Source organism: Petaurus breviceps, unplaced genomic scaffold, assembly GCF_028583685.1.
Source record: "Petaurus breviceps papuanus isolate PSGF00001 unplaced genomic scaffold, PetGlider_PUasm1.0 90842, whole genome shotgun sequence".
NCBI classification, from domain to species: domain Eukaryota; kingdom Metazoa; phylum Chordata; class Mammalia; order Diprotodontia; family Petauridae; genus Petaurus; species Petaurus breviceps.
In genome coordinates this window covers 5,975,299-5,990,452 of record NW_027187358.1, presented here as the reverse complement: position 1 = coordinate 5,990,452, position 15,154 = coordinate 5,975,299, and the positions used below count along the sequence as shown (strand labels likewise).

General features: G+C 37.6%; 1 protein-coding gene across 1 annotated transcript in view; it reads right to left on the bottom strand.

The window, feature by feature from the left end:
• The window catches only part of PLEKHH2 (pleckstrin homology, MyTH4 and FERM domain containing H2), a 126,071-nt gene that overhangs the window by 99,030 nt on the left and 11,887 nt on the right, over positions 1–15,154 (bottom strand). Inside the window, exon 2 of the mRNA XM_069071598.1 lies at positions 12,814–12,943. Within this exon, the coding sequence (XP_068927699.1) occupies positions 12,814–12,936 (123 nt within the window). The 5' untranslated portion in view covers positions 12,937–12,943. The remainder of the gene's footprint in view (positions 1–12,813; positions 12,944–15,154) is intronic.

The window sequence follows — 15,154 nt, the reverse complement described above, 5'->3', positions numbered from 1 at the left end:
TTTATGATGACATGAATATGTAAGATGAGCTGAGAGTCCTGGAGCTAAAAGGTCATTCTGTGGCCATACAACAGAGAGAATAAAGCTAATTAATTGACTAGCTCTTCAAGATCTGTACCTTCCACTTGGGCCTCATTAGTACCATGTAAATCAAGTGAATTATATAATTATACATATATAATGTACCCATATTATATATATAATGATTATAGAAATTAATAATGCCACTGTAAGTATAGTATAACCCTGGCATGGTTCTCATTGCTACATGGATTAATGTGTAGTAGAAATAGTATTGAGCTGGACATTGGGGAGTCCTGGGTTCTAATCTCTGTTCTGTTAGCAACTAGTTATGTGATTTTGACAAAACATAACTTATCAGGCAAGGATTAGTCATATTCTCTACTATAATAATATAAAGAAGTGACTTAAATGATAAATTCTGCTCCTCTCATTTTTTTTTAGTAATTTGACTCATAATTGGGATGTATCTCTTACTTTCCTAGAGATTTGAAACTTCCCATTAGAGTAGTTTGGATTGTATTTCTAGATTCAATTCATTTCAATAAGCATTTATTGAGTGCTTACTAAATTTATGACATTGGGTTGGGGATACAGTGGTAAAAATGAAAAATTGCCCCTGTAATCAGTGTTGCTGGAAGAAGATACAAGATTCACACAGACACTGGGCAAGTGTGATCCTGGGCAAGTCACTTACTCCGTCTTTACCTAAACTTCCTCATCTGTAAAAGGGAGTGAGTTGTAGTGAGGATCAAATGAAATGACATGTAAAGTGCTTTGTGAACATTAAAGTGCTACATACATGCTATTACTATTATTATTATATCACAGAATCGTAAATTTAGATCAAGAAGGGCAAGTAGAGGACATCCAGACCAACCCCCACATATAAGAAGGGTGTCCCTGACCCCAAACCCCAATTAATACAACTAAAGAGATGCTCTATACTTGGATTCATCGATCAGGTGAGAATGCCTCTTCGATTGATTGAATTACAGAACCAATCTATCAAAGGTATAAACCAGGGACTAACAAGGCCTAGGGAAGGTAGGTGGTATAGTGGATAAAGCACCCTGGACCAGGACTTAGGAAGATCTGAGTTCAAATGTGACCTCAGAAACTTGTAGCTGTGTGACCCTGGGCAAGTCACTTAACCTTATTTGCTCACCAAACCTCATTTTCCTCATCTATAAAATGAGCTAGAGAAGTAAATGGCAAACCACTCCAGGATCTTTGATAAGTAAACCCCAAATGGGGACATGATGATAGGACATGACCGAATAACAACTGAACAACAAAATAAATCCTAGACACCTCCCCTGAATCAGTCAAAGAAAGTAGTAAACTAGGTTTGGGGAATAAAGTACTTTTATTTTTTGGCTTTTTGGAAGGCAATTGGGGTTAAGTGACTTGCCCAAGGTCACACGGCTAGTTTTTTTTTGTGTGTATGTTAAGTGTCTGAGGCTGAATTTGAACTCAGGAACTCCTGACTCCAGGGCCGGTGCTCTATTCACTGCACCACCTAGCCACCCCTTGAATGAAGCACTTTGAACCACTAGATTAAACAGGTCAAAATATGTTGGTATTGACTGAATCAGACGTACTTTTGGACCTAGATTTTGGTAGCTGATGGTGCAGTGGATAGAGCATTGGGTCTGGAGTCAAGAAGACTTGTGTTCAAATCCGGCCTCAGATACTTGCTAGCTGAGTGGCCCTAGGCAAGTCACTCAACCTCTGCTTGCCTCAGTTTCCTCATCTGTAAAATGGGCATAATAATAATAGCACCTGCTTCCCAAGGTTGTTGTGAGATAATAATTATAAAGTACAGTGCCTGGCACACAGTAAGGAACATGTACATGTTAGCTATTGTTATTAGCTACGTGTATCAGAGAAGGCAATTCCCAGCAACTACTTTGGGACTCAAGCTTCAGAAGTTTGCAAAGGCAGACCCTTTGTGCCTATACCAAAGGGTAGGAAGGGAGTAGAGGTGTTGGGGAGTTTGAATTATACAAACTATTTTTCTCCAGAAGTCTTTTCAAAAGCAATCCTGACAGTAGCTAAAACATACTGTGAAATCAATTAGCTTACCTCAAGCTCTAGTTTCACCTGATTTCATAGGATTTTATTCTTATTTATGATATTCAAATTTAAATATATTTAATGTGTTACATCTCTCTATATGTTTTATTCTGCTGTAAATTCCCTGAGGGCAGAAGCTATGTCTTATTTATCTTTGTGCCTTCTGCAGCAAGAGGTTACAGAATAAAGAATGGGGACATCATTAATTCAAGACTTTCAGATGAAGAATCTGAGGCTGACAAAGGTGAGGCGACATGAACAAGGTCATCACACAGCTAGGAAGTAACAGAGTCAGGACTGGAATACAAATCTTCTGACTGGTACCAGTGTTATTTTAAAAAAATTCTTATTGATGTCTTTCCCCCATAACAAAGTCATTTCCAATATACCACCCCTTTTCTATCCTTTATAACGAAAGAAAGCAATGATGCAAAACAGACCATCACAACTACTGCATCCAGTGGCATATGGGGTGTTACATATTCATTGCCTTACACTTCTCAACTAAGAAAAAAGAAATGTATTTCTTTTCCTCTCTTTTGAGACCAACATTGGTTAGTTCATTCATTCTGAGATCAGCTGTCATGTTTTTGGGGGGAGTCATTGAATAGATTCCTTTCTTGGTTGTGCTTTCTTGACTCTGCATCCATTCATACAAGTTTTCCCATGCTTCTCTGAATTCCTCAGATTTGTTGTTTCTCATGATGCAATATCCTGCTCCATTCATTTACCACAGTTGATGGAAACTCATTTTGTTCCCAGTCTTTTGGTGCAACAAAAAGTGTCTTATGAGCATTATAATATGGAGTGTCGTTCTGTGATATAGGATTCTGTTGTTCCTAGACTAGGGAAGATTCTATCTGAGGTCAAATTTGAATTCAGGTCTTCTTGACTCTAGGCCTAGCACTGTACCATTCGTTGTGGTTGCACATACCCTCAACCAAGTAGGCAAACAGGAAGCATTCCTGAACTCCAATCTTTTAGAGTTTAGAGAAGGAGTTTCTGAACAGCACAAACCTTGCGGTTCCCTATATAACAGCCCCAAGTTTGAAGTTTCTGCGACTCATACTTCTGAAAAGGGGGAATGTCTAGATAGCTCTAGCATCTTAGAGAGAAAAGGACCACAGAATCTATCCATAGAGGGAGAGAAGGAAGAGTTCTTATAGGCAGCTGGTGGCACACTCAGTAAAATCTGACCTCAGACACCTGGACAAAAGTCACTTAACCTCTCTTTGCCTCAGTTTTCTCAAAATGGGGATAATAATAGCAACTACCTAACAGGGATGTTGTGAGGATCAAATGAAATAATATTTGTAAAAAAGCACTTAGCACAGTGTCTGGCACATAGTAGGTGCTGTAGACGTGCTTATTCCCTTCCCTTTCCCTCTTGAGCAGCTATAACCTCTTAAGGAGAAAAGCAGCATTCACATGATCCTATAATTAGAAGAACAGAAAGGGACTAAGACATGATATGGAGGAGAGAATGTTTGGACTTCGCCCCTCTAGGACCATTTTCATACTAATATTTTTCAGGCAGTACAAGGCAGAGGGGAAAAGGAACATTTCTCTGGCAACCCCGAATTTGTTTCCCTTCCCATAGGGTGGTAATATGAGTCTGGAGAACTGTGTAGAGCCCTGGGGGAAAGGTGGGATTCATTAGAGAGGGAAAACTCTATTGACTGTCTATGCACTCCTTTGAGTTCTTTCTATGTGTTCTTCATAGAGGAAGGGGGAGAAATAAAGGCAGTCCTGTCCCTGAGATTCAGTGTTTCCTTAAACATTTGCACAGAATCTGAGAACCTTTTTACCCACATCTGTGAAGATCTATACACAAGCTATGTGGAGGCTGTATTCTGAGGTTTCTCCCAAGAGAAACTCTGGGCTCTGGACATTTTTACTGGCTGTCTGTCCCTTGTGCTTGGAATACTCTCCCTCCTCTGCTCTTACTACTATCTCCTCCTCCTCCTCCTTGGCTTCCTTTAAGTCTTAACTAAAATCCTACCTTCTATAGGAAGCCTTCCCCAATCCCTCTTAATTCCAGTGCTTCCCCTCTGGCTTATATATAGATTTGTTTTCATGTTGTCTCCCCCATTTGATTGTAAGCCCCTTGAGGGCAGGAACCATCTTTTGTCTCTTTTTGTATCCTCCTCACTTAACACAGTGCCTGGCACATAATAAGTACTTAATAAATTATATTGATGGATTGATAGGAGGAAAACAAGTCCAAGAGTTATGTTGGGGAGCTGCTCCTACATACAAGCCCAGTCTACTTAAGCCCAGAGCATGTGAACCCAGGGCATGCCCACTGACACGTAAGGGACCTTTCTTCTTCCCTTGACCTCCTTGGATAATATGTCTCTTGGCTTTCTATCACATTAATACTGTCTTCCCTTCCAATACAACCCCTCTCTATATCCAGACTAATATTCCTAATCTTCCCAAATTATATATATTTTTTGTTATCAAGTGAGATCACATGTATTAACCTTTGCAAATCTTAAAGTACTATATAAATACCAGGTATTATAGCTGTTATTACAGTTAGGTGGTACAGTGGATAGAGTGCTGGTCTTGGAGTTAGAAAGACTTATCTTCCTGAATTCAAATCTGACCTCAGATACTCACTACTTGTGTGACCCTAGACAAGTCACTTAATCCTGTTTGCCTCAGTTTCCTCATCTGTCAAATGAGCTGGAGAAGGAAATGACAAACCATTCCAGGATCTTTGCCAAGAAAATCCTAAATAGGGTCATAAAGCATCTGAAAAAAAGACTCAATAACAACAACAAATTATTACCATTGCTGTGTGAAACTTTCAATGGCTGCCTATTATATATCAAATAGTCTTAATCCCTTAATATGGTCTACAAACAAGCCCCAGTCTAATTTTCTGGATTTACTACTCATCGCTCCTGACACTGGTCTGATTAACCAACTCATTGTACCCCCAACAAACCTTTAACTTTCTTAAGCTAAGGGCCTATTTTTCCAAACTCTTTTGTTCTCTCTGCCTACCAAAATCCCTCTTGCAAAGTCCAAACTTTCTATAGTCATCTAGATTCCAAACTATTAGTTCTAAAGAGGTCTGGTACCCAATCTTTGAATCACAAATAGAACTATTACTTAAGATCAGAGAATTGGGCTATTAATGACTTAGAATTAGAATTTAGAGAACATTTTACAGATGAGGAAACTGAAAAATTACTTGATATAGACTATGGGGATACCATGTTTTTAAAATTATAATGAAATGGATTTGAAATGAGGAGATCAGTTCAAATCCTGTTTCTAATGTTTACTGTGTGTTAACTTCTTTGGGATTTAGTTTCCTTATATGGAATCAGAAAGACCTGAATTCAAATCCTGCCTCAGATAATTACATGTAAAATTAAGGGAAATGGACTAAATTATTTCTAAAGTTCCTTTCTGTTCTAAATCCTATGATCTTAAGGAATGGATAATATTTTTTCCAAGATATTACTTTAAAACCAAGAAAATCTCTGTCAAAAGAAAACAATTTTATTTTTTGCAAAACATAGAACATCAAAAACAATGCATATTTGCTGCAACTTTTATTATTTTAAATGAAAGTCACAACTTTCATTATTTTTAATGAAAATTATCTATTAAAGTAAAAAAATTCAGTCTATGGAACTTAGAAAGCAGCACAGAATAAATACATGTTTGTTAGTTTTTAATTTATTTGCTTGAATGCTAAGGATTTTATGTAAGTCTATTCCTCATTTTCTTTATTATTTTTGTTGAAGGCTATTGAATTTATAATAATTTCTGACAATTAGTCTCAGTAACAAGGTTAGTATGAAAGACAATACTTCCTTCATTATCCTTCAAAATTGAAAAATAACATTTCAAAGCCCTCAAGGAAGCAATACAGGAAACATTCCTGTAAATTCTAACCTTCATTGTTTGCCCTACAATGTAACACTTGGATTGGTTCCACAACCAATCCTTTTAGGGAATTACTAGAAGAAACTGCTTTAGATCTTACTAGACTAAAAAGTGAAGGGTTTTGCTATTTTTAAAAAATTCTCTCTGAGCAAAGGAAAAAGTAATATACCAAGCTAGAAGCATCTTACACAAATAAAATGACTCAATACAAACATCCTCCTTTCACACATGGGATAAACATTGTATTTGCTTCCTCCCACAATGACCACTGTATTCCCTCCTCTACCTTCCCACAACTTCCTCTGGTCTATAACCCCCAGGTCTGTCACTGTGGTCCCCCTCCCCAGGACCATCTTTTCCCTAAATACCACAAGTGCAAGAGTCTGACTTTCCGGGTAATGGGTGAGCTTCGCCCAAGATAAAACTATGCACTGAGCCAGGACTGCATGCCCCAAAAGCCCATACATGAATTTACCCCATGGCACAATTGTAACTAATTCCAACTCAGATAAAGTCATCTGTAAACTGCAAAAGTCACTTCTGTGACAGATTTACACAGTGAATTCTGCTGCTGTACTTAGACGAGGTTTCACTAAACAGTGGTTCTCAATCTGGGGTCTGTGAACCTTTAAAAAAAGTTTTTAATTATTTAAATTCATTAATTTAAATGTTATTTAAATTAATAGATTTAAATTAAATGTAAATATAAATAAAATTTAAGAAATAAATTAAAATTTAAATATAAATACAATTATATTTCAATATGATTGATGTACTTTTCAGTTCTGTGTATTTTATTTTTTGCATTTAAAAACATTATTCTGAGAAGAGGTCCATAGATTTCAGAAGACTGTTGCCATGACTGTCATCAAGACACATAAAAACATTAAGAATCTCTCCACTAGTCCTTCCAATTCATCAAAATTGCTTCCCCAATTAAGGACAAATTCCTTTTGGGTCAGAATACAGAATCATCCTAGATAGCCCAGTCATGGAAAATATTCATTCTTGGTAGTCTTCATTCCTACTGTGTAGCTTTATTTCAACCTCTGGCAAATCACATATGCTGGAAGAAGATCCTTGGGTAGGATAATTCTGTGTACCCCAAGAGAAATAAAGGCATTCTCTGCTGCACAGTAAAACGATGCTGTTCTAACCACATTTATAGCAGCAGGTTAGGTGAGTTACAATGGTGCCAAAAAAGGAAAATTCTTCATATTCTTCAACCTGGCTTTTTCACTGGAAATTGAACCCATAGGAAATAACATTTCACCTTAGTTTTTAAAAACAAATGTGTCCTTTCCCCTCTGGCTCAAAAAATTAGCTGAGCTTAATACATAGCGTAGCAGGAAAACATCCACTTAGGCCTCAGCTTCCCTGTGAGCCTGTAGTTAGCATATGAGGGGCATTTCCAACACCATTCCTTAAATTCCTGTAAAGACCTCTCCCACTTATAGAAGTCGCTTCTGCTTAAGACTTCAACAAGGCTTCTTTCTTCACAAGTTTCAGTATGCTTAGTAATACTGATGGTTCCTCAAAAAATACACTCAACAAATATATTTTTAAATGCTGTGCAGTCTGCTCTTTACATCTCTGAAATCTCCAGAAATGCAGGGCAGACATGAATATCATCTTTCATTCAGCACCTAGAGATTTCAAATTTCCTGCTAAAGATAAAAAGATGTCTTTTTGCATTGATTTATAATTACTCCAAGTTGTCTTTCTGTGTATAATTGTTATGCTTAGTCACAAAAAAAAGGAGTAGAATGGGGAGAATGCTGAAAAAAAAATGGGGCCTGATGGGGAACTATGGTACCCATGATTTCTAAGGATGATAATAAGATTCTATATGATTCTGTCTAGAGGACAAAAGTGAAATTCTGTCTGATTAGGGTCCAAGGTAGCATTACCATAGATGGGAAAGGAGGAGAAGAAGCAAACTGGAAATAAATGCTACTATAAAGGTGGGAGGCCTCCAGAATTCTGGTTAGAAAGACCAGAACCAGCCCAGCTCCTCAAACCACCTTCAGGACCGAGGATAAGCTGAAGTCAGTTCAGATTCCCAGGCACTGCTTCCACATGAACAGAATCAGTATAGAAGCCCTAGGCCAGATGATTCTAACTCAAAACCAAAAGTTTTAGGCGGGACCTGGCTGGCCTTGGGAATGCGATATCTGACTTTGGACCATACACTTTCAAAAGCAGTGAGATCACTCATTCCTTGAAAAAATATAGAGCACTATCCAAATGTGTGATATTATTATTGCACACAGACACAATTATATGCAAACACAAACCAGGTGGACAGCAGAGTTAGGTAGATAAAATGTAGGTAGATAGAAAAGTAGGGATATGCTAGAGAGAAGAAGGAATATGGATGGGGGAGTGAGTGAGTGGGTAGCAAAGAGTCAATAAGCAAAGAAGAGAACTATAGAAAAATGTGATCTTGGAATGGAGTATGTTTGATGGAAAATATTGTGTAAAGCCATATTCCCATTTTGGAAGTATAATTATTCACTAGGAAACCATGAGTAACATGGCAAAATTATCTAGTTTCCAATATGCAAAACACATGAATAATTCCGTTTCTTAGATCTGTCAAAAGAGTAAGGTCATAGAAATGGAAATATTTGTTTTACATTGCTCCCATTACATGGGCAAAGTTTAGTACCAAACTATCTGATCACTTAATGATTAGTAGTAAAAATTAATTTGTGCAGTTCTAGGGTGCTGGTTTTTTTCCCCTAAATTTGTGATTTCATTAGTGTAGGGAATTCCAAATGAAAAAATCACCTGTACCAATACAGATCAAAAACATCTCTGTGGTCTTATGTAGTTACTTGGGCCACTGAGATTTTAAATGCCGAAATTAAAATAGCATAGTCATTTTATTTCAGAGGTAGAATTTGAAACCAGACCTTCCCAATATCTAGGCAAGATCTCTAACCACTATGCTATGTTGCCTTTCTAGTTTTAGTTACTATGGTAAAAAAAGTGTATACTTTCCTTTAGTCACAGACAAGCCAGTAGCACCTAAACTCAATTTTCTATAAAACTTGAATGATATTTGTCTTGTATTCCCTCTAATGCAGTGTAGTGGATAGAGACCTTGTCTCCAAGTCAGTAAGATCTGGTTTCAAGTGCCACCTTTGATACTAGCTGTGTGATTGTGAACAAGATGTTTCACTTCTCAGTAACCCATGAAACTATGTAAACTGTAAGTTACAAAGAAAGTGCTGATCTGCACTGAGAGAACAAGGTCTTCCCTCTGAGCTTCCACACAGATGAATCACAGGTCTACTTAGGAGGAAAAAAAAAATCTATCTATGGCTTCTTGGTCTTTGCTGGTTCTTCATGATCTTTCTGATTCCCAAGGTCTCGATCCCCAGTCACTTCTCTTTATATATTATCTACTTTGGGTTCAGTTATCATGTCTACACAGGAAAGTCTCAGATCTCTCCCTCCAGCCCCTACCTCAGGTCTTACATCTCTAGTTGCCTGTTTGACATCTCAACCTGCATGTTTTCCCAGAACATCAAATTCAGCATGTTGAAAATGGAATTTATCTTCCCCGACCAGACCCGCTACTACCCCTTCCAACTTTCCTACATCTACTGATGGCACTACTCTCCATCTAATTACCCGGGCTTAAGACATTTCACTCTTCCCCCCTCTCTCTCTCACCCTCCATGTTCAGTTAGTTGAATCAGTCAGATTCAGAATCTGTCAGTTCTATTTCCACCACCTCTCTCACTGCCAGCACCTCCTTGTGGCAGAATGGTGGGAAGATATGAACAAGCCTCCCACCCAGGAGAGGCAGGCTCCAATGGGTTCTGATCTTCATCAATGAAGGGAATATTCACATCCTTCATTAAGGTAACAGATCTATGGAAGCTCCAAATTACAATTAATTTCAATTCAACAGATATTTATTTGCAAAACATCCACTAGACACAAGACATTGCACACATAGGTAAACAAAAATGAAAAATTATGCAGTTCCTGCCTGCCCTCAAGGAATTATTTAAATAACATCTCCACAAGGAGAATAGGAAATGGAACATGATTGGAACAAGGAACCATCTAGGACCATTTGAACAGCAGGACAACAGTTTTGGCTTCATGGATCCAGGCTGCACGGGCTGTGAAGTGGTTGGGAGGGTGGAGAAGGTAGAAAGAAAAAGGGATTACATGCTTATTTTAATCACAAAGAGGTAAATTATAAAATAATAATCTGAAACTGGAGATTTATCATTTAAAAATATATCACCAGGGGCGGCCAGGTGGTGCAGTGAATAGAGCACTGGCCCTGGCGTCAGGAGGACCTGAGTTCAAATTCAGCCTCAGACACTTAACACAAAAACTAGTCATGTGACCTTGGGCAAGTCACTTAACCCCAACTGCCCTCCCCACCCCCCCAAAATATATCACCAACATCTGGTTACCATTTGCCTCAAGATAAGTCACTTAATTTTAGTTCCTCCAGCAACAAAATGGAAAACAAAGTTATAGGCCACTTCTGACATCTAAGCTGAGTACCATCTTATTAGGCCTCAAAATCCTCACTGTCTTGGGTTCAAATTAATGACAGAGAAACAAGCTCTTGGTCAGCAACTGGAATGGGACTTGATGTCAATTAAGAAACAGTCTATAACTTTGTTATGATAGTCATTATGACAATACCACAAGGTTGTTTTGAGAATCAAATCTGATAATGACTGTAAGGTTCTTTGCAAACTTGAAAGCACTATGTATAGAAATGTTAGTTCCTAATATTATATTAAGTAGTAAAGACTGAGAAATTGGCTATAATCTCTTCTGACCAATTTTCCATATCAGTATAAGGTAATTAGGTCAGGTTTTAATATGATTGTTCCACGAATTTCAAACATTGATTTTGCAGGAAATTCCTACCGTAAAATGAATATTGTGATGCCTGGGTAGGGGTCTCATTGTACTAAATGAACATTGTAGAAAATCATTGTACTAAATCTGGTTTTCGTTAACATGATAATAATAATAAGAAAGGGAATAAACATTAATAGAAAACCTACGTTGTCCCCATTTTACAGTTGAGGAAACTGAGGCAGAGTAGTTAAGTGACTTGCCCAGTGTCATGTAGCTAGTAAGAGCTTGAACTCAGGTCTTCCTGACTCTAGACTCAGCACTCTATTCACTGAGCCATCCTGCTGTCACTTTGGTAATAAATATAATTACTACAGAGTTAACACAAACATATGCACACATATATCCCTGGCAGATTGAACATCAAGTCTAATTGAACATTGAACATCAAGTCTAAAATAGATGAAAAGCATTTGCTGTCAGGTGTTGCTGTTATTGAGTTTTTCAGCCTTGTCCATCTCTTTGTGACCTGATTTGGGGTTTTCTTGGCAAAGATACTAGAGAGATTTGTTATTTTCTGTTCCAACTCATTTTATAGGTGAGGAAATTGAGGCAAACAAGGTTAAGGGACTTGCCCAGGGTCACACAGCTAAGAAGTGTCTGAGGTCACATTTGAACTCAGGAAGAGGAGTCTTCCTGACTCCAAGCCCAGTGCTCTAATCAGGGCACCAACTAGCTGCCTCATCAACCTACAATTTTGTATCTTTGTTCAGTCATTTCAGTTGGGTCCGACTCTTCCTAACTCCATTTGGGGTTTTCTTGGCAGAGATAATGGAGTAGTTTGCCATTTCCTTCTCCAGCTCATTTTACAGATGAGAATACTAAGGCAAACAGGGTTAAGTGTTATTAAGTATCTGAGGCCACATTTTGAACTCAGGTCTTCCTGACTGTAGACCCAGCACTCTATCCACTGAACCATCTAGCTGCTTCTCTGTCAGTATACTTTATTCTAAAGCCACTTTGACCTTATTTTCCAAAATATTTAATCAATCTAAAATCTGTCAAACTAAAAACATTCATCTTGGAAAAATCAAAGTATCTATTTTGTCATCCATTAATCATTCATTACCTACTTTCAATTCATACATATTCTACTTGTAATTACAAAGACATGTTTTTCATCTTAATACTCTAAACCTTGCCATATATTGTTTAAAGAACTGACAGGTATCAGTTGTTCTTATTATTTAAAAGAGCTTAACCTGAATAATCAGAATTTTAATGTAAAATACTACTACTAATAATAAAATAATTAGAATATTAGTTCATCAATCAAGTATTTACTAAGTACCTACTATGTGGTAGGTTGTGTACTGGGCACTGGATAAATAAAGGCATTCCCCTTTCCCCCAAAGAAAGCAAATTAGCTCCTGCCCTCAGAAAGCTTAGATTCTAAGGGAGGAAACAAGGGAAAACATGGACATATATAGCTACAAAAAGTGGTAATGGGGTGATGGGAAGTCTGGGAAGAGGATGTATAGCATCTAAGAGGAACCAAGAAAGCTTCCTAGAGAAGGTGGCTGCTGAGCTGAGTCATAATTCAGGAAGCAGGAGGTACAGGTGAAGGAGTACATTCAATACATGAGCCTCGGCTTGTGAAGAGGTCCAGAGAGAGCTTTGTGTGAGGAAAGACAAGAAGGCCAGTGTGGCTTCATTGTGCAACATACGAAGGAGAGTGACATGTAATAAGGCTCGAAAGGTAGGATGGAGTAAGGTTGTAGAGAGTTTTAAGTGCCAAATAGAGCAAAAAAAAGTAACAAAGAGTTACTGGATTTTAATGAATAGGGACAAGGACATGGTCAGACTTGTGTTTTTATCAGTTGCATTTGGATTTAAAAAGACAAATCACTTCATTTCTATATTTAAATAGATGCTTTAAGGTGGGGTGGAAAAACTTACCTTCTCTGCTAAAAGCTCTCTGATCTTGCTTGCCTGGAGTCTAAATTTCATGAGTTGGGATTCCAAGGCTATGCACCTTTCCTTCCAATCTACGGTTCGTTCTGGCTCCAAGTGTTCTGCCATCTTTATCCTAGAAAGGAAGAAGGATTCAGACAGACAGTAAACACCTTTCAAGATTCGGGAAAATTTGTTTCGGTACCTAGTCATTACAGAAGTAATGGGTAATCGACTGACATTCAATAAATAAAGGCATTACCTTAATAGATGGACTTATGCAATATACATACACACATTCTAGTCATTATGGAATGAGGTACTGGGTCATTTCATGAATTAAAACATTAAGGTTTTGAGTGCTGAAACATATTTTATGGTCGATTCTGTTCAAATAGAAATGAGTGGAAGAGATTCCAGTTTCAGTCCTAGCTCCATCACTCTTTTGGTGATCTTAACCAAATCACTTAACATCACTGAGTTCCAGCCTCACCGTTTCAAAATGGAAAGAAAGCTTTATTTATCTATATCATGCTGGTCTTGTTCAATCATATCTAGCTCTTTGTGACCCATTTGAGGTTTTCTTGGCAAACATACTGGAGTGGTTTGCCATTTCCTTCCCCAGTTCATTGATAGATGAGGAAATTGAGGCAAGCAGGGTTAAGTGACTTGCCCAGGGTCATACAACTAGTAAGTGTCTGAGGCCAGATTTGAACTAAGGAAGATGAGTCTTCCTGACTCCAGGCCCAGGACTCTATCCACTATGCCATCCAACTACCTTAGTTATATCATAGGGTTGTCACAAACAAGTCAGACCATGTATTTGAAAACACTTTGGAAAGCATAAGAAACACACTTGGATGCTAGATATTATTTTAGCTTAGTCTTTATTCGCCATCCATCTATAAAAATCAGCCTATCTTTTTTTGCCACCTAGACTTCAACTAGTTTCTCTAAGATCTTCTAGTATTATAGTCAGAGAGACAGTTCTAGTTTCAGTGGGCAACAATAACACAAAGCAGGACTGTATTTGTGCTGAGGGTCAAGGTTTAGGTTTAAATTAAGATTTTTTTCTTGCCCATATTCTTCATTTAGTTAGGCATAGCCTAACGCTTACAAGCCCTAAGCCTCCAAGTATATTCAAATATTTATGACTGGTGCAATTACTAACACCTTATCATGACTTTGCCCAGCTATATTAAACTTGGGATCATGAACATTTCCAAAATCCAGACTGTAAAATTAACTGTTCTACTCAATATAGTTCAAATGTTGGGAGGTACACTATAGGGATGACAGTCTGAGACTAAACAACTGGCATCTCACCAAATGGTTTTGAGGTCCTTAAAGATGAGGCAGCTGGGTGGCTCAGTGGACAGAGCACAGGGCATAAGAGTCAGAAATAATTCTTTAAAATGCTTTTTATTGGGGGCAGTTAGGTGGCACTGGCCTTGGAGTCAGGAGGACTTGAGTTCAAATTCAGCCTCAGAAACTTAACACTTACTTGCTGTGTGACCTTGGACAAGTCACAACCCCAATTTCCCTGTCTTCCTTCCTCCAAAAAGACAAATAAATAAATAAGATGCTTTTTGTTTTCATCCTTTTTAATATTAAGTGCCTACTGTATACACAGCCCTGTGTTAGGTGCTGGAAATTCAAAGAAAAAAGTCAGTCACTGCTCTCACAGAACTTAGAGTCTACTTACATACTTTCAATTTGTTTTTATGAAGCTATATGTTGCTATCAACACATTTTCCCTTCTATCAAATTGGGGATAATTATCCTTGCCTTACCTGCCTCAATGTGCAGTTGCTAAGAAAGTATTTAGTAAACTTTATAATGCTACAGAAACAGGAGATTTTATTATTATGTAAATGTAAATTATATTCTTACACAGTACTAACTTTAAATTGATAATCATAAATATGAAGAGTATAATTCCTTGAAGAACCTAGACCCTTAAAGAAGTCCAAATCACAAGCACAAATATTTTAGATCCCTAAGATATAATTTTAATTAGAAATATAACATAATATATGCTTTAAAAAAGAAATAATGGGAAAATAATCTTTTCTAAAAATTTCTATCTCCTATCCCTCATAACATTCTTTGCCACTTTTATACTCCCAATACTCTTGTTCAACAAAGCTTACCCATTACCCAAAGGATAAACAATCAAAGTCTATGAACAGACAGTTCTCAAAAGGGAGAAATGAAAGATATCTATAAGCATAAAAAATACTCCAAATTACTAATAAATTAGGGAGACACAAATTGAAACCACTCTGAAGTTTGACCTAATGCGTTGGCAAAGATAACACTAAGGAAAAATGGCCATTGTTGTAGG